The sequence below is a fragment of the Thamnophis elegans genome, chromosome 14 (assembly GCF_009769535.1).
Source record: "Thamnophis elegans isolate rThaEle1 chromosome 14, rThaEle1.pri, whole genome shotgun sequence".
In the NCBI taxonomy this organism is placed as follows: domain Eukaryota; kingdom Metazoa; phylum Chordata; class Lepidosauria; order Squamata; family Colubridae; genus Thamnophis; species Thamnophis elegans.
In genome coordinates, this window is record NC_045554.1 from 20,127,948 (window position 1) to 20,147,057 (window position 19,110).

General features: G+C 49.3%; 1 protein-coding gene across 1 annotated transcript in view; it reads right to left on the reverse strand.

Annotated features, from left to right (window-relative positions):
* PRKCB (protein kinase C beta) overlaps window positions 1–19,110 on the reverse strand; it is a 242,315-nt gene that overhangs the window by 170,501 nt on the left and 52,704 nt on the right. Inside the window, 1 exon segment of the mRNA XM_032231081.1 lies at window positions 2,956–3,038. Coding sequence (XP_032086972.1) covers window positions 2,956–3,038 — 83 coding nt within the window.

Genomic DNA, 19,110 nt, shown 5'->3' on the forward strand with positions numbered 1-19,110 from the left:
GTTCCTGAAATTTTAATTGTTGTTTTTTATTTTTTATATCCCCCCCTTTCTTATTTGTAAGCCGCCCTGAGTCTTCCAAGAGTGGGCGGCATAGAAATTTTAATAAATAAATAAATAAATAAATAAATAAATAAATAAATAAATAAACAAACAAACAAACAAACAAACAAATAAATCTCTTAACCTTGGCAGCTTTCAGATGGATGGACTCCAACTCTCAGAATCCCCAGCCAGAAAGCTGGGAGTTGGCGTCCACCCATCTGAAAGCTGCCAAGATTGAGAGTTGCTACTGCACTACAAAAACCGTTCCAAGCCTTAGAGAGTTTCTACCAGTAGGAAATTCCTCCTAATCTCTTTGCATGTCCACCCTTGTGCTTGCTGTGACTTTAGGCTCAAGAGAGAAGAAATCCATTTTCTCTTGCCCTTTTAAAAATTTGATTTGCTCTCCTGCGCTTGATGGTCTTCTTGCTATTGTATCTCCCAATCTTGCAAGATGCCCCTTTTCATCCATCTATCAGGCATCAGAAGAGAGCACAGCTTCTCTGAAGCAAGGCAGGCAGCTATTTCTGAGTAGGGAAGTAACGAGACCTTCTTCTCCCCATCAAAGCCAGCCATAACCCACCATCTTTGCCCCCAAACCTGCAGCTGTTCTGCCCTCTGAATGGTGGGAGAAGCACTCTGGACCCTCAGTTGTCTGTCCGCATTCAGATTTGGAACCCGTTGTCAGGCTCCAAAGGCCAAGCGAGACATGTTGAGGGTCTTCTAAGCAGTTCGTTTTATTCTTCCTCACCTCTAGACAGAGAACTTGCCAAACTGAAACAGGCTGTTCAACATACTCTGATAACTCTTGGGGAAGAGCCATCTTGACTCTCTCTCTCCCACACAAGCTATCTAAGCTTTGTTCTCTCTTGGTCTTCTGGAATGCCTCCTTCCTCCTCCCTGCTGGGAATGAGGACGGCATTCCACCCCACTAGCAGGAATGGAGCAGTTCGAGTCAACAGAAGAGGCTTCCCAGGAGGAACTGAGCAGGGCGGCCTCGCAAAGCATCAAATGCCGCACACTGATGGAAGGTGGCCTGGGGAGGATCAGTGGAGGACCCGTCATCTAATGACCCAGAAGCATCTTGACATGGGAGAGTGGCAGCAGCTGCCTCCGGACCAGGAGGGAGAGAGAGAGGGCGGTGAGAGGAGGGGTGTGTGGTGCGCGCAAGGCCAGATTCAGTTAGAGTCAAAAATGCCATGACCTTCATTCACAAGATGCATCCTTCAAGAACCATCCCTACATCTAGCACAGAGTTCCTGAAGCCCTTGCAGGATCCTGCTCAAGATGGTGGAAGGAAGAAAACTGCAGGGAGAACCATTCTCTTCCTCCCCCCCCCCAACTCCCCACTTCCAGGTGGAAAAGCGACAGTGTGGTGGGGAGAGCAGTGGAGGCTTCAGGCTGCACTCGGCTGACCAGACAGCCCATCTCGGTCAACATTTTAAAGAGCTTCTCCACACCTGCCTGGCAGCTGGCCTGCGAGGACAATCATCTGGCTGTATTTTGGTCTGCTCATCACCAGAGACTAAAAATAGAGGGAGAATAGAGGCTCATCAGCACCTCCCCATCAATCACAGTGGCAGCCTCTGAAATTAGCTCTCCCCCACTGACAGCACATCGCTTCAAAGAGGGTGTGTGTGTGTGTTGCCTTGCTTGATGCCCAGAATGTGGATTCTCTCCAGATTTTCTAAAGACTGCTGAAAGCAGAATCTGTGTTTTTATTGTTAAATTAATTGCTGGGTTTCTAGCTCAAAGGGCCTCGAGGTACCACTTATAGATATGTATAAACGTTTGGAGTACGGCAGGAGAAAAATGGGAGCGTTTGGCTCCAAACTTATATTGCATTTCCTCCTAAACTTTCAAAACTCGGAACGTTTAATTTGCCTTTTTGACAAGTTTTGTAACTGGGCATTTTCTAAGTCAGCTTGAAGAGTCCTCTTCCATTGCTCTCCCAGGAAGAAGGTTTCCAAGAGAGGTCTGGATCAAACCATCCATTGCACCATCATGGCTCCATCTTGGCCTGTTTTTTTTTTTTTTACCATAGTCTTCAGACTCCTCCCAAGCATGGCAGGTGGGTTCCACAGGAAATGGAGGAGGGGGCCAGGAAAAGAAGCCCTTGAGCAGAGAGGGTCCTTTTGGGATGAAAGGTGGACTCTGCCTTTCAGCCTGGCGTGTACTCAAAACAGTATTTTTAAAACCAAACGTAGAATATAGAAAGTATATCTGGGGACAACAAGCTGAGAATGGGTTAAAGGGGCTGAGGGGGGGAGGGAGAATATCACAATGATGGCCAGGGCCATGTGATTAAAGCTCCCCACCCGTCTTTTAAACATCAGGACTCTCCTCCCTTTGCAGACACCCCTGTAAATTAAGATAATTGGGGGGAGCTGAAATTTACCAGCTGTCCTGATCCCGGACAGGCCTCGATTCTGTTCTCCAGGGTTAGGTTTAGGTTTAGGTTTATTAGATTTATTAGCCTTCCCTTCTTTTTGCAGATGGGCTAAAATGGGCGTGCGCACACACACACACACACACACACACACACACAAACACACACGGCACTTAAATGGAATTAAGGACACCAGCTGCAGAGGCTGTTCAAGGACTGAACATTCAAGTCTGTAGTGAACTTTCCTCCTGCTCAAATCAAACCACACGAAATGTGCAATTTTGATTTTTTTTTAGCTCTCCAAATGGATCCGATTGGCTTTGCCCATGTACATTTTGCCTTTAGAGCATGTAAATCACAGCCCACTTTCCCCCCAGGGAGGGTGACCCCCAAGCAGCCCCAGAGCCTCTCCAGCTGGGAATGGGCTTCATGGTATCAACCACAACCCCAGGCTGGCCTTCTTGATGCCACCCCCTCAACTGCCCCCCCACCCCGCCCATCTGGCCAGCTCTGCTGAGTTTACTCACGTCGGAGGCAGGTCCCTTGTCGGCCCCCGGGCAGGAGAAGGTAACAAACTCATGGCACCTCTTGTGGACCACGAAGCAACAAACTGCAACGAGAAAAGGGAGGATGCAGGTTAATAGGGGCTCGGGGAAAAAGGGAGATGTATCTTCAGTCTGGCTTAGGAATAATCCTTGGGGTGCCCCATGTTATCCCTGCCAGATTGCTTATGGCATTGCTTGCAGTCCACATCCTGATTTTGCACTTAACATGGATTTGTAAGGCAGAAGTAATTTGTTTCCCTGTCTTTTAAAAAATAAGATGAATTTGTTTAATTTACAAATGTAACAAGATGTCCCTCAACTTTATGTGGTGTGTTTGTGTGTGTGTGTGTGTGTGTGTGCGTGCGAGAGAGAGAGAGAGAGAGAGAGAGGGCGGGTGAGAGTGAGAGAGAGAGAGAGAGGGCGGGAGCGAGGGAGAGAGAGAGAGAGAGAGAGGGAGAGAGGAGAGAGAGAGAGAGAGAGAGGGAGAGAGGGAGAGAGGGAGAGAGAACGAACAGACTTTACAGGTTTTTTCTCCACAAAATTCATGATGAATTTTGCAGAGAAATCCATTCATCTGTGTAAATTAGTGGGCAGCAAAGTCAGGCTCTGCAGGGGCTTTTGCTATCTCTAGTAACCATGGGCCACAGCCAAGATGGATGGGAACTGTAATCCAAAAGGGGCCTAAGGGGTGGGATTAGATCAAGTTGCTTGTTTGTCTGCTACTCTAATCCAAACAACAGTTTTAGCAGATTCATTTTCATGCAGACTCGGCCCTTTGTTTGTGCCCAGGAACAATAAGGAAACAAGAGGCACAAACTGGTCTTCATCCAGGGGTGCCCAAACTCCAGAGTGAGTCGGTCGCTTCAACCCGCTGGCAAATTACACAAAACATCTGGCTCTCCTTCTGCACTTAACCAGCAAATCGCTGGTTGATCCAGAGAGACTACAATTCCTGGGTAAATCAGAAGCAGAGCTGATCCCCAAGGGCCACAATCAGTTTCTTCTGGCAAATTGGTGTGGTGGTATCAGCCACCCTGCTCATCGGGCATCCAGTTTCACTCCACATCTGCAACGATGGGTGTGCGGCAGTGGTGGGTTTCCGTTTTTTTTACTACCAGTTTGCTTGTGCGCGTGTGTGCACGCGATGCTTCTGGGCATGCGCAGAAGCATCCGGGCAGGTGGGCGGAGCTTCCCGCTGCCGCTACTACTGGTTTGTCTGATCCGGGCCAAACCGGGAGCAACCCACCTCTGGTCTGCGGGCTTTTTACCACCCCAGCTACCCCATGCCCAGAGCAGAGGGACAACCATACTTACCTATTTATCACGTTTATATGACCCCTCCCCCATGTCATAGAAGGTGACTCTGGGTGACATGCAATAAAACAATATATTATAAAACCACTTTTGAAAAAATTGTATTTGGTAAAACCACTAAACCAGAGGTGTCAAAACTCAAGGCCCACAGGCTGAATCCGGCCCGCAGGGTGCTTAGATCTGGCCCAAGGAGGCCATTCTAGAAACAGTCAGAGACCATTCCGCGGTGCCTCTGCCAGCAAAAACAGGCTCCTGAGCTCCGTTTCCAGATGCAACCGCCTCCTGCAACCCTCTGCCAGCAAAAATGGGAGCTCGGGAGGGCCACATTTTCACTGGCAGAGGGTTGCAGGAGCCGCCACAGGTGCCCACCAACATGAGTGACATTGAGCAGGCCCCGCTCACTCTGGTCCCACCCACCCTAGCCCCCTGAGGTCAAACATAACCCTCATGCGGCCCTCAATGAAATAGACTTTGACACTCCGGCACTCTAACCAAAGCAATTAAACATAAATGAAAACAAGATCGCAAGAGGGCTCACATCAGACATGTTCTACATGGTGCAGACAATTGTGCGCAGGCTCCCTGCGGCCGGGATTGTAGGTGAGCATCGGTCGGGAAAGGAAATGCAGATGAAAATGCACTTACTGTGAAGACTGAATGCATATAAAAATGAGCTTGGCTCTCCCACTTCAAAGCCGTAAAGACCCTTCTTGCAGAAGCCAGAATGGGCATGGCCTGCCCTCTCTGGGGCCTAGGGCTGCCCCGCAGATGTCCTGTAAAGGACTAGCAGAGCCATCCAGCGGCAAACTGGGAGTGCTTGGCCATCTCAGCAGCGATCAATCAATCAATCGATCAGGCCATTTCTTGCCACCAGGCTGACCATGGTGAAGGGAAGCCATTTCATTCACAAGAGAGCTCCAGCTGCACCCGGCCAGTAGGAACCCCGGCTGCAGCCTGAACGGTTCGATCGGCCCACAGACTTTGCGGGTAGGGGCAAGGGTGCAGAAGTGGCAAGTGCACAGGCCACCTGGCACTGCATCTCCTCCTGCTGCCCTTGACTTGCCGGCAGCCAAGCAGAGGCCAGTGGAAGAGAGGAGAGAGCATGTCAGATGGCAGTGGATCAGCAGAGCATAGCATCTACCCAGGAGCTGGTCACTTCTGCATGACGGCAGTTTACATGCGATGCTAAACAAGAGAACCCATATGGCAGCTTAGAGGCTTTGCCACTACTTCATGTAGCAAGGAGAGACGGAAGAGGAATACAGATTTGTCCGATTCACGCATCTCTGATTGGACTGTGACTGACACTCTTACCAATGTTTTCCCCAGATCATAACTGCATCCATCCAGGGTGCTTCCTTGATGCCAAGAGCCCTTCTGCAAAAACTCCCTTGGACCATGGAGTCTTAATGGACAACCAATTAAATATGACCTAACAGTGTGCGGTAGCAGCCAAAAAAAGCCAACACAATCCTACAGTGCATTAACAGAGGGATAGAATCAAGATTAAGGGAGGTACTAATACCATCCGTTAAAGCCTTAGTAAGGCCACACCTAGAATACTGCATCCAGTTTGGGTCACCACACTATAAAAAGATGCTGATACTCTAGAAAGAGTGCAGAAAAGAGCAACCGGGATGATTAGGGGACTGGAGCCTAAAACATACGATGAACAGTTGCAGAAACTGGGCCTGGCTAGTCTAGGGAAGAGAAGGACCAGGGGAGACAGGATAGCATCTTCCAATATCTCAGGGGCTGCCACAGAGAGGAGTGGGTCAAGCTATTCTCCAAAGCACCTGAAGGCCAGAGAAGGAATAATGGACAGAAACTGGTCAAGGAGAGATTCAGCCTGGAAACAAGAAGAAATTTTCTGACAGTGAGAACAAAACAACCCCTGAAACAGAAGTTGCCTTCAGAAGTTGTGGGAGTTTCATTACTGGAGGCTTTCAAGAAGAGACTGGACTGCCATTTGTCAGAAATGGTGGTAGGGTGTCCTGTTTGAGTGAGGGGTTGGACTAGATGACCTACAAGGTCCCTTCCAACTCTGTTAATCTCCTCCAGCCCAGACAAAGGGCACCACTTCTAATGAGTTTCTCAGCTATTGTGTGATCCTGAGAATAAGAATCGGAGACGGTCCTTGCACACCTCCTTGGGCCAAAAGGATCTTTCCCAGCTTACAGATACAGGCTGTGTACAGGTAGTCCTCGACTTATTACCACAATGGAGACCACAAATTTCTGTGCGAAGCGAGACAGTTGTTAAGTGAGTTTTGCCTCATTTTAGGATCTTTCTTGCCACCATTGTTAAGTGAATCACTGCAGTTGTTAAATTAGTGACACAATTGTTAAGTGAATCTGGCTTCCCCATTGACTTTGCATGTCAGAAGGTCACAAAAGGGGATCACGTGACCCCAGGATACTGCAGCCATCATAACTATGAATCGGTTGCTAAGCATCTGAATTTTGATCATGTGTTCCTGGAGAAGCTGCAACGGTCGTACGTTGAGTGCAGAGAGGGGCAACAAAGATGATGAGGGGACTGGAGACTAAAACATACAATGCACGGTTGCAGGAACTGGGCATGGGTTAGTCTAGTGAGAAAAGGACCAGGGGAGACATGATAGCAGTCTTCCAATATCTCAGGGGCTGCCCCAAAGAAGAGGGAGTCAAGCTATTCTCCAAAGCACCAGAAAGCAGGAAGAGAAGCAATGGAAACTAATCAAGGAGAGAAGCAACTTAGAACTAAGGAGAAATTTCCTAGCAGTTGGAACGCTTAATCAGTGGAACAGAAGTTGTCTCCAGAAGTTGTGAATGCTCCACATTGGAAGTTTTTAAGAAGATGTTGGATAACTATTTGTCTGAAGTGGTATAGGGTTTCCTGCCTAAATAGGTGGTTGGACTAGAAGACCTCCAAGGTCCCTTCCAACTCTGTTATTCTATTCTATTATAAGTGTGAAAAAGTTGTGTCACATTTTTCAGTGTTGTAACTTTGGATGATCATTAAACAAGCCATTGTAAATCAAGGTCTACACAGACATACACTAGTAGAAGAGATCTAAAAAACAGTTTGACTCTCCCCTGCAAAGACCTGGCTTTTCAGTGACTAAAACCCCCTCCCTCCCTCCCTCCCCTCCCTCCCTCCCACCCTGGCATTTGCTACTACTTGGGGAAGCCAAAGGGTTGACAAAATGCACAGGTGTAGGTTCTCCCACACACACACACAATCAGGCAACCCCACCTCTGCAGCTGCCAAAATATCCATCTTCCTAGTGGCTCTTCAAGTGAAGATGCCACAGGAAGCGCTACTGGGTAGATCACATCTGCATTCACACACACACACACACACACACACACACATACACACACACATACACACACACAGACACACTGCTTTGAAGACCTTTGTTCCCCAATGCTTTTTACTTTGGAGAGTCTTGGAAACATGTCAATTTTGATTCTCTCAGAATGTCTCAGCAATTCTGTTTGCCCTGTTGTTTTATTTATTGATGGCTTACATCCATGTAGTGAATAAGCAGCTTTTCCAAGCAGAATTTGTTCCAAACAGAAAAGAGGCTAGTTGAAAAGAGGAGGGAGTCCCTGCATTTTCTCATAATTGTGTGCAAAGGCCACTAAAACTGAGCGAACCAATTTCCCCTGGCCTCCTTGTGTTGAAATGCAGGAGCTCCACCTCCTCCCTCCTTTGCACTACTGTTTTTTTAAATGAAAGCAAAGAAGAGGGAAAAGAAGGGAAGCCCCTGAGCAGCATTTCCAGGTTTTCTTCCTAAGACAGTCAAGAGTGTCCCCAACCACCAGGACATCCAGAGGCAGAAACAAAATAGGAACGGAAGCAGGAAAGGTTCCCAAGAGACGGTCTGTAAACAGGGCCTTTCCTCATTCAGAGCTGTCAAACCCTGGGAGAGAAATGACTGGTGGCAGGAGATCCTTTGTTCTCTGCAGAAGACAGAAAGGGAGGAGACCAACCCGCTGCAGGATGCACCAAAAGGCCTTCTGACCAGGGAGAACATCTACGTTGCAGCACATACCATGGACAAGTGGGAGAGGCAGGCTGATGCAATGAAAGACGCCAGAGGGAAGGAAGTTGTTTGGGGAAGGGGGAGCTGGCTGGGATGACCCCTCCCCAGCTGGCTGCCCCTGGGTGCACCTGTAGAGCCAATAGTGGAAGTCAGGTGGACAGTCCATGCAGGAATTCTCTCACTGCCAAGGAATGAGTTGGAGATACAACAAGAAGATACAACAAGAACGGTGGCCCATTCAGACACATGTCTTTGCAATAGCCTGAGAGTCTAAGTCCATGGGCATCAAACTTGTGATGCCACATTGTGGTCACATGACGTATCACCACTTTTGCTAAACCGGGGGGGGGGAATGGCCAGCGTGAGATGCATCCGGCCCGCAGGCCACGAGTTTGACACCCCAAGAGTCTTGACTGAGATTTTCAATCAAGTCATTGTATATATTACTCTGCCACTGAGGCAGGATATTTTTTTCTCAGACCAGTTTGTGTTCTTTTGAATTGTGTGTCTCCAACTGAGGGAATGGGTCCATCGACACTGCAGGCTGGGGATGCCCAATCTTGAACTTTAAAATGTGTGGATTGAGGTCCACACTCTTCAGGTGGCCAAGATTGGGAACATTCCACCAGGAATTATCCAGAGCCAAAGACAAGATTCCGGAGGAGGAAAGAAACGATGTAATTTACAACATCAACTGTAACACTTGCAACCAATTCTAGTGGGACAAACATCAGTCAATTTAAAACCAGAATCCATGAACCGCAGCTGGCAGTCCATCGCCAGGATCCCAAATCTCTAATCTCTTCCCACACTGACCCCAAACAGCACCACTTCAATTGGAGCAATACAACCATTGGCCACACTGCCACCTGTCACGAAGCCTGGCGCTCCACAAGCAATTCCAGCAACAGACACATCAACCCACAACCAGCCTATGAACCCCTCGGACTTGAGATCAACCACACAGCAATGAAACTGACCATCAACCAACCCAAGCAACCCCTCCCCCAACCAGAAGTTCACCTGAATGAATGTTGTGTACTATTTTACTCTCATGTATTGTTTTATGTTTATTGTTTTGTACCCCCCCTCCCTATTTTATGTAAGCCGCCCTGAGTCCCCTCAGGGAAAAGGGCGGCTTATAAATGTTAATAAAATCATAAATCACCTCCCAATGACCCTCACCAACATGACCTCCCCATCGCAAGACCCACCACAAGATCCTCACCTGATGTGACCCACACCTGACATGACCTCCCCATCACAAGACCTTCTGACCACACAAAGTCCTTATAAGCAGAAGAACACCAACATTGACATCCCCTAAACTCTGCTCAAGACGTTACCTAGCCTGGTAATGAAACATTTGTAAACCAACCCACAAGCTCAGAGAATGAACCTCCATCCTCATTGGGAACCCCTGCTGTAGGCTCCAGGACTCCTGGGTTGGAAGACTGGGTGGATTTGCAACAGATGAGCAAGTCCCTTATGGTCAGAGACTATGAACAGACCTCTAGGGTGAAAGGTAGTTCATTCATTCATGCATTTGGACCTGCCTGAGATACGCAGGTCAAAAAATCCTGTGGTGACCTCCACAGGGTCCTGCAGCTTTCATCAGAATGACAAAATTATCTGCCCATCGTAGGTATGTCTGTGGTGTTGCTCAAAGAGACGAAATTGGGGGGGGGGAGTTTGGGATGTGAGGTAGCTGCTTTCATCAGCCTCATCCCCTGGCCCACTGTTGGGGACATCCTGATCAGAAGCCTCTGCGTAATCTTTTCTTTCCCTTCTTTTTCTTTCTCTGATGTTCATTCGGTTTAGTTAAATAAGAGGGTTGTTTTTTAAAAAGAAATGTGTTCTTTCAATAGGAAAATAGCAGGCAAATTTTTTTGCTGCAGGAATCAGATCATCCATCTCCAATTCTGGATCAGCAGAACTCCCACAGATCTTGGCTTCTGTTTGGGGTTAAAGGCAAAATCCCCACCTCTGCTGAGGAAGTTCTTGAGGTTGTTATGTCCTTAAGTGATTTTAACTCTCATGGTGACTGCAGGAAGAGCCTAGCAAATATTAGAAACTCTTTGGAAGCCAAGGGACTAGTCGGCTGCTGTTAAGCATGTATACAGGTGTCAGTTTTATCTGTTGCACATAAAAACTCCCTTGACTTTTCTAACCATGCCCTACAGACATTCCATTGGGGGGGTTTGAGGAAAGCAGAGGTTGTTTCCCCCAATTGGCAAGGAATTTTATCCCTGGGAGGGACCTTCTCCTGTCTTCAGAGAACCTGCGTTATTTGGACACCTATTTCATCTATTTCAAGGCTGGCATTTTGCTTTTTGCAGAACCACTTCCTGTTTACAAGAGACCATCTCACGTTTGCCTTTGGGAGAAAGCAGCCGCCCACGAGACTAGCAGATGCTTCCTTTGGCCCACCCAGCCATGACGGGGGCCTAGAGGTGCCCCGAGACTGTGATGTCAGGTAGCATGGCATCAACGGAAGGCAGAAAAGGGAGGCAGGGGAGCCCCACCCAGCCATGGGTCCCCGCTGGGCTCAGCTGGAGTCCCCAGGCAGCCAAGAGCAAAGGCCTGGTGCAGAGGCCAGGGCTGCCCATAGGCTCTGAATTCAAGCCTGGAAAGGAAGCCAAAGGGTGAAATCCAAAATAGACTCAGAGAGATCCAGTTGTTGGCCAATTAGCAGAAGACAACATGGTTCACACTGGCAAATGCATTTACGCTCCTGGAAACTCCTGGGGCACACTTGCCCGCTGTGCATGGTGGTGTTTACTTCAGGATGCCATGGGTGAGAGAAAGCAGCAGGGTGGCAGGGAGAAGGACCAGAGGAGGGCAAAATAGGGTGGAAAAGGTGTGAACTGGGAAGAACTGGGGGTTTCTGCCAAGGAGACCTTCCCTCTCCATCTTGCTCTGGTGGGGGCACTAGCAAGGTCCGGCCCCATCTCAGACTGCAGCCTTGCCCAACACGTTTTCTGGGTTAACCGAATATGGGGAACCCCCAGGCCATTAAATGAGCTGAGTTCATTCAGCAAGGATAGCTTTGCAAACTAAGACTATTATTAACCAAGTTTAATGCCTCTCCACTGCATCCAGTGGGGCTAAGGGGTTTAAGGGGCTTAAGACTGTTGCTTAAATGATATCTAGAGGTAAACAATAGCAGTAGACATATCTCCACTCCCCCCACCTTTGCCAATATCCTGATGGGAAAGGTGATGCTTAGCTCCTTCCTATACATCTGTGTACCAGGATTCACACTCAGATCCAGACACGACAGCAGACAGGACTGCTTCTAAATCATTTGGCCCAAGGGAGCATTCTGGCACGAAGTCAAAGGCCACCAAAAGGCAGCAGCCCAGCAGGCTGAAGGGAATCAGGGGCTTGGCTTGCTCTCCATGCAGACCTGGAGGGAGCTGCAGAGCTGGTCATCGGGAGAAGATCTGGCAGTGGAAGCCCTTCTTCCCCCCACTGCAAGGGCCGGGCTCTGGGTGCAGACTCGGATTCACACCCGCCCTGAGCTTCTCGTGCTCCCTTGCATGAGGTTGGGACAGTTGGTCTTCCCCTTGTCTAGTCCAGTGCTTTTCAACCACTGTGCCGTGGCACACTAGTGTGCCGTGACATAGTGTAAGGTGTGCCGTGGGAAAAACACCCTGCCTATAGTCAATATAGGCACAGAGTTAAATTTTTTTAACATTTTCTAATGGTGGTGTCCTTGTGATTTTTTTTCATGAAAAAAGTGTGCCTTTGCACAAAAAAGGTTGAAAAACACTGGTCTAGTCCACTCGGGCAGGAGAAGCCTCGGGAAGCCTTCTCCGCCTGCCAAGACAAGGGCAAGGGAGGGACCACCCTGGGGAAGCCAGGCACCTTGACGTATTTTGCAAATTCTCCCCCCCCCATCCCTTTTAAGACAATCACGAAGGTTTAAAGGCTTGGCAGGCAAGGGAAGGGTGAAGAGAACTGGGATGGAGTCCAGACAAAGCCCTCCTGTGTAACCCTCCAGCCCGATTCATCAAATGTCACTACCGTCCATCTGGACCCCTCCCGCCTCACTATTTCCCAGGGCTTCATCGGACTCCTTTGCTTCTCGTGTCCACAAAAAAGGAGATTGTTCAGGAGAAAAGGAGGGCTGCTGCATGCTTCCTTGGGACCGGTGCGGGTGATGTCTTGCTCCTTGTGGAAACGCCCCCAAATGTTATTTTCTGCAGGCCGAAGAGAGCTGAGCAGCTGAGGCCACCCACCCACCCACCGGGCCTTACCAAAGGGGTCTCCTTCCTTCATGCCCATTTTGTTGCTGCTCGTGGGCAGGACCAGGGGCCCATCCGCACCCTTGGAAAAGGGTCAGGCAATGGATCAGCCTGATGTTCCCAGAGGACTTGGGAACCCCACTTCCATAGACGGAGCCTTGCGAAGAATCCCTCCACTCTTCTCTTTCCACCGGCTTTGCTTCCATCGCTTTTGGGGGAGGAAGGAGCCTCTCTCATTGCTGCTCCTCCAGAGAAGCCACAGCGGACCGGGGTCTGCTCACACGCCAGGGGTCACCCAAGGAGCACCCCCTCTCCCCTCAAGAGGTCAGCGTGCAGAGGGCACCTGCTCGAGAGAATCATGCCCCCCCCTCTGGCTTTGTGGGGGGGTTGCTACTTTTGCAGAGCCTTGGGGGTGCTTTGTTGCCGCCTGAAGAGGGGGAGTTGGGGGATCGCTGCTGTTTCTGAGCGAGGAATAGCAGTCCTGGGCTTTGGCTGCTGTCCACAGGGGCTGCTTTCCGGTTCTGACCCGCTTCTCTTCTCTGGGATATTTCTGAATAAGAACAAGAAGATAAGAAGTGAAATGGCTGGGAGTCGGAATGATTTGGGGCTGTGGGAAGCCATTTTTCATCCATTTGGCCTCTTCTAAGACCGCAAACTTGTTGATTACTCATCAATCTTGGGGACAGAACAGTTTCATTTCAAAAACGTGTCATGTATTCTGATTTCAGGGTGAAAGAAAGAAGGCTCTTGTCTCCTGCAGTCCCGCTGGACTATAAATCTTACCCTCCCAGCCTTTGCCCATCTCTGTTGTCCAGGGAATTGGCAGCAACTCCCCCCACCAGCTGCAGCCAAGAGCAGGCCCACCTCTGAGCCCCCCCCCCCCAGTCTTCTTGCCCCTCCTCCTCAGTCGGCCTGGAAAGGCCCAAAGGAAGCCCAGGCAGCAGCCTCAGGATGGCCAGCAGAGAAGAAACTGGGCTGAGGCCCTTTGGAGAAGCTGCCATGGAGGACAGCCAGTTTGCCTACAGATAAAAGCAACAGGCGGCTATGAATTCTAGTCCCCACTTTGCCATGAAAGCCAGCAACTTTGGGCTAATCAGCAGGAGACAGTGAGTTCTAGTCCTGCCTTAGGCATGAAAGTCAGCTGGGTGACTTTGGGCCAGTCCCTCCCTCTCTCTCTCGGCCCAACCCACCTTACAGGGTTGTTGTTGTGAGGAAAATAGGAGGAGAAGGAAAGAGAGTATGACATATGTTTGTCATCTGGAGTTATTTATAAAGATAATAAAGACAGGATAAAAATCAAATAAGTAAAATAATAAATGTGCTTTGCCACCCTTCCCTCTCTGCCCCCCGCCTGCCACCACTGAATAATTGGCACAGGCAATACTTATGGGTGAGAGGGCCCAGCTCAAAAACCCTGGGGTGGGCTTCTGTGGGTTCTCCCACACCGGTGAACCTGTGGTCACCTGGGTCCACAGCTGCTCATGGACCGGCCCTTGTCCCGAGGTCTGGTGACCGCCTGGGGGAACTCTAGCCCCTGGAGCTGGACGGCATCCCCGCTTTCTCTTCCATCCTTCCTTCCTTTCCTTCTCGTCCTTCCTTGCCCTCCCTGTGAACTGCCTTTAATCTGCACTTTAATTAACAGCCTTTCATTTTAGAAATCATCTGGGCATCCCAAGCATTTCAGGAGAGCACCTTCCAGCGCTCTGCCACCAGCTGTGCCCACCCTGCACCAAAGGACAGCCACATCTGCTTCAGCTCTGGACTGATGGAATCTGGGGCAGCAACTGCGAGAATCGATTAGCCAGCATGAGCTAATGACGGAAGGCCTTTCAGTTTGGAAGAAGGATCTCCTGCTTGGACCGTTCTGGTTTTCCTTCCCTTCCTTGGCTGCAGCCCTCCTCGCCGCTCTTCCCAGGGGAAGCATTCATTCCCAGCCCCAGAACAAGGCAGAAAAGTGGCGGCGGCAGCTGGAATCAGAACCCCACAGCCCAGGGAGGCAGGTGTATGTGTGTGCATGCGTCATAAAGTGTGGCTGTTTTGTCTGGCAGTCCATTCCATGACTGGCAGGCCAGCAAAGTATTTGTACACGGAAGAAACCACCCAAAAACAATGATCTGAGATGAGATGGCTCAGAAGACTGGGTGATGGGAAAACAAGCGATCCAAAGGATGGGCAAACAGAGGGCAAGGGGCAGGTCTAGAGGAGGTGGGCTCTAGGGATGGAGACTCTCTAGAAAGGCAGAAATCCACTGCAGCAAACCAGGTCCAATTAGAGGAGAGGCAACTAACTATTGCTTGTTTGTTTCTTTGTTATCTATTTAACAGAATAACAGAGATGGAAAGCACTTTGGAGGTCTTCTAATCCAACCCTCTGCCTGAGCAGAAAACCATATACTATTCCAGACAAGTGGTTGTCCAATCTCTTCTTAAAAACTTCCAGTGTTGGAGCATTCACAGCTTCTGGAGGCAAGTCGTTCCACCGGTTAATTGTTCTCATTGTCAGGAACTTTTTCCTTAGTTCTAAGCTGCTTCTCTCCTTGATTGATTTCCACCTTTATATTTATATCTCACCTTTATTATATTTACAAATAACTCAAGGTGACAGACATATGCAATATTCTTTTCCCCCAAACAGCCACTGGGAGGTGAGTTGGGCAGAGCGGGAGGGATTGGCCCAAAGTTACTCAGCTGGCTTTCATGGCTAGGCAGGAACTCTCCACCTCCCGCTTTCTAGCTCTACACCAAATTTGGCTGTTATGATTAATTATCCTTGCCTCTATTGTAAAAAGTATATTCAATGTATGTTTAATATGTTTATTCTTCCCATGGGAAGCATTCATTCCCAGCCCCAGAACAAGGCTTATAATATTTTACTTGTACATGGACTAGGGTCCCTATGTGAGGGAGTTGGGCAGTTTATAATATGGTAAATAGATTTAAAAAAATAAAAGCTTCTTTGCAATTTTTAAAAACCCGTAATGGCATTCATCACATCAATTTCAGGGTTGCATTTAAGTATTGTAAGATCATTTAAACCCTAATCCCAAAACCCACACAAAAATGGATATTGGATAGCCAGACCATAAAGGCTGCAGATATCCTGAAGCGCTGGCCATTCAAAATCATAAAAGAGCACCTGGATTCAGCCCAGAGATTGACAGGTCACCAATCTAAGCTTCTTTTCATTGTAGTTCTGGGGGCCTTTGAACAAACCTGGTTGCGCCAAATACAAGGTTTTCAGGTTGTGCCAAATTACACAACCTGTTATGAGCCTCATTTAAGGTACCTCAAATCCAGCCTGGCGGGTGGTTGAGCCTGAATTCTATGAACCTGGTGGGTTGCCTAAGAATTACTACTCACCCACAGGATGATGGAGACTCTATAGACCAGTGATGGCGAACTTTTTTGTAAATGCATGCCAAAATTGTGTATGTGTGTGTGAGAGTACATATGTGTATGCCCACACCCACAATGCAATGCGCCCCACCCACCTGCACATGTGTGTGCGCCCCCCCCATGCATACATGCACAACACCCACCCACCCCTGTGTGGGGAGGGAGCTTTCGCACTCCCCAGGCTCCGGAGGGCGAAAATGGCCTCCCCCAGCCCCCCAGATGCCCTCCGGAAGCCAGAAACGAATAGTTTCCAAACTTCCAACTGGCCCATTGAGCCTGTTTTTCGCCCTCCCGAGGCTCCAGAGGTTTTCCTGGAGCCCCACCACCACCAGCCCTCCGGAAGACCAAAAATCAGCTGGCCAGCATGTGCCTGCGTGCTGGAGCTGACTGATTACATGCGGGCAGATATGGCTATGCATGCCACCTGTGGCACGCATGCCATAGTTTTGCTATCACGGCTATAGACAGCTGTGTTTCCAGGCAGCTAGTAATGAAACCCCACAACTCAAATGTAGTTGGGTTTCTGAACCTTAGCAACTTTAAGATGTGTGGACTTCAGCTCCCAGAATTCCCCAGCCATCCATGCCTCGTAAAGTTGCTAAGGTTCAGAAACACTTCTGTAATGTTGGTTCTTCCTAAGCACACAGCCGAAGAGTTTCATCAGAGCCAGCAACTCCCACCTCTCTCTCCAACATAACAAGGCAGTTACTCAACCAAAGAACTGGAGCCTCTGGGCTGTAGGAGCTTATGGAATGGTTCTTATTTTGAAGCGGTCCATAAATTGGTCTCTCCCTCATGCACAACTCTTTGAAAAGTGCCTACTAACTCTTTAAAAACTATATTTCAGCTGTCCTCTATTCTTCTGACCTGGCCTCTCCCCCACGCCATCATGTTTTTCCTGGGTTAATTATCCACTTTTGCACTTTTAAACCTTAACAACAACCCCACCCACTTTCATGTTAGAAAGAATGGAGTGGGAACCAGCATTTGGGGGAGGCGGGGGGGGGTTCTTTATTTACCCTTGTGTAGCAACCAGCAAATCAATGCAGAGGGCAGGGAAGGCGTGCCTCCCCCACTTTTCAGCCATTCAGCATGTTGCCTTTGAAATAGACAATAGGGCGGCAATGGGCAAGGTACATTTCCTTGGTCTCTCCTGCCACGGCTATGTTCATTAGCCACAGAGCAGGTACCCGGGTTAAGGTGTGTGGGAGGGCAACCAGTTCCTTAAACAATCAAACTTGGCATTTGCTCCCCCCCGTGGCTCCAGCGGTTTCTGCCCTTTGCAGAATTTTGCATCCGTGCAATTTCTCCACAAAAGGTGCCAGGCTGGCATGTTTTCTTTATGCCACACACCTCACCTGCAAACAGCCTTTTGCAAAGCAGTGCCAAGGCACAATGCACCTTCAGTTGTGGGCCCATTTACCCCCCCCCCCCATGGGAGATTTTAAATTACACAGGAGCTGGTCAAAGAACTGCCACTTTGAAGCCCATGCCAAGGAAAGCCGGTGGAGCTCTCAAATGCGGGACAGTGGACCTACACAGCAAGCCCAGGCCTCCCCCAGCCCAGCACTGGGGGGGGGGATGCACACATCATGGCCCACCATGAGATCCCTGAAGGGGAAACCCCATCAGCAAGGGAGTGGATCAGTGGTGGGTTCCTACCGGTTTGGACCGGTTAGGTTGAAACGGTAGTGATTTGGCATGCTGGGTCGGTGGAACTGGTAGCGACCCAGGCTTCCCACACCCTGAACCAGTTCTCTGGGCAGCTCCATAGGCACTGGCATCTTGTTTTTCAGTTCTGCACATGCACAGAACTATTTTAATTGCACTGCACATGCATGCACACCACGCACACACGAGCGAACCGGCAGTAGTGTACTGCCAGAACCCACTCCTGGAGTGGGTGGTGTTTCTGATTGAGAAATTCTTTCAGGGATTGACCAGAGGAAATCAGTGGTGGCACAGAAATACGGAGGGAGAAGTCAGATTCTGCACAGATTCTGCATTTCAGGGAAGGCAAAACCCAGAAGCTTTTGGTTCTCTGGAGACCCCAATGCATTTCTCGCTCCTCTCCTCCAGGTTCCTGGTGCTGCCAGCCTGCCAGCTGCTTCGTCAAAGGGAGCAGGAGAGGCATTCTTTCGAATGGCAGAGACAGGGATTGCTGGCGTGTGGGCGAAAACCGTGACCACCATGGGACCCCACACTGCAGCACCGCACCAGTCTCCATCCCCCATGCAAGACCACTTTCTCCAAGGAGAACCAATTCATCCACTGCACTCATCCTGACTAGGTGTGCAGGGGCTCCCCAGGTATAAGCAGTGGGGATGTGGGGCCCAGAAGTGCTTTTTCTCTGAGGTGACCCCCACTTTGGTATGGTCCTGCCCCAGTTCTGGTATCCTCTCCTAGAGTGGCCCATTCAGAGATTTTCTGCAGGTGGACAGTAGCACCCCTGGATCCCTGATTGGCCCCAGGAGAGTTGACAATGTCCTTAATGCCATATCATTGAGTTTACGGTTTGATTCTTATTTCATTGCTTTAATGGCTTATTGCAACCTGATGAAAATCAGTATAATAGAATTGGAAGGGACCCTGGAAGTCTTCTAGTCCAACTCCCTGCTCAAGCATGAGACCTTATATTATTTCAGGTCAAAAGATGATCTAAAGTTTTATACCATTTTAAATCAGAAGATGCAGCCTTTTGGAAAACAGCACTTGGCACTTATATACCTCTTCACTGTGCTTCACAGCCCTCTCTAAGCGGTTCATAGAGTCAGCCTCTTGACCCCAACAATCTGGGTCCTCATTTGACTCACCTCAGAAGGACAGAAGGTTGAGCCAAGCTTCAGTCAGTTAGGATTGAACTGCTGGCAGTGCGTAGAGTTAACCTGCAATACTGCACTCTAACCACTGCACCACCACGGTTCCAAGTAACCTGGGAACTGAGGACTCTTGAACTCATGGGGGCCGGCTGCCCTGCTGGTATTCGGGAGGGTTTTGTTGGGTTTTTTTTGTTTTCAGGCAACTCCAGATGGGGCAGAGGCGGAAATGCCACCGTAGTCCATTTGTCAGAAGGAAGCAAGGCCAGAAAATGACCCCTGGAGCCCACAGCTGACTCTTTAATGCTAGCAGATGCTCTGCAACTATC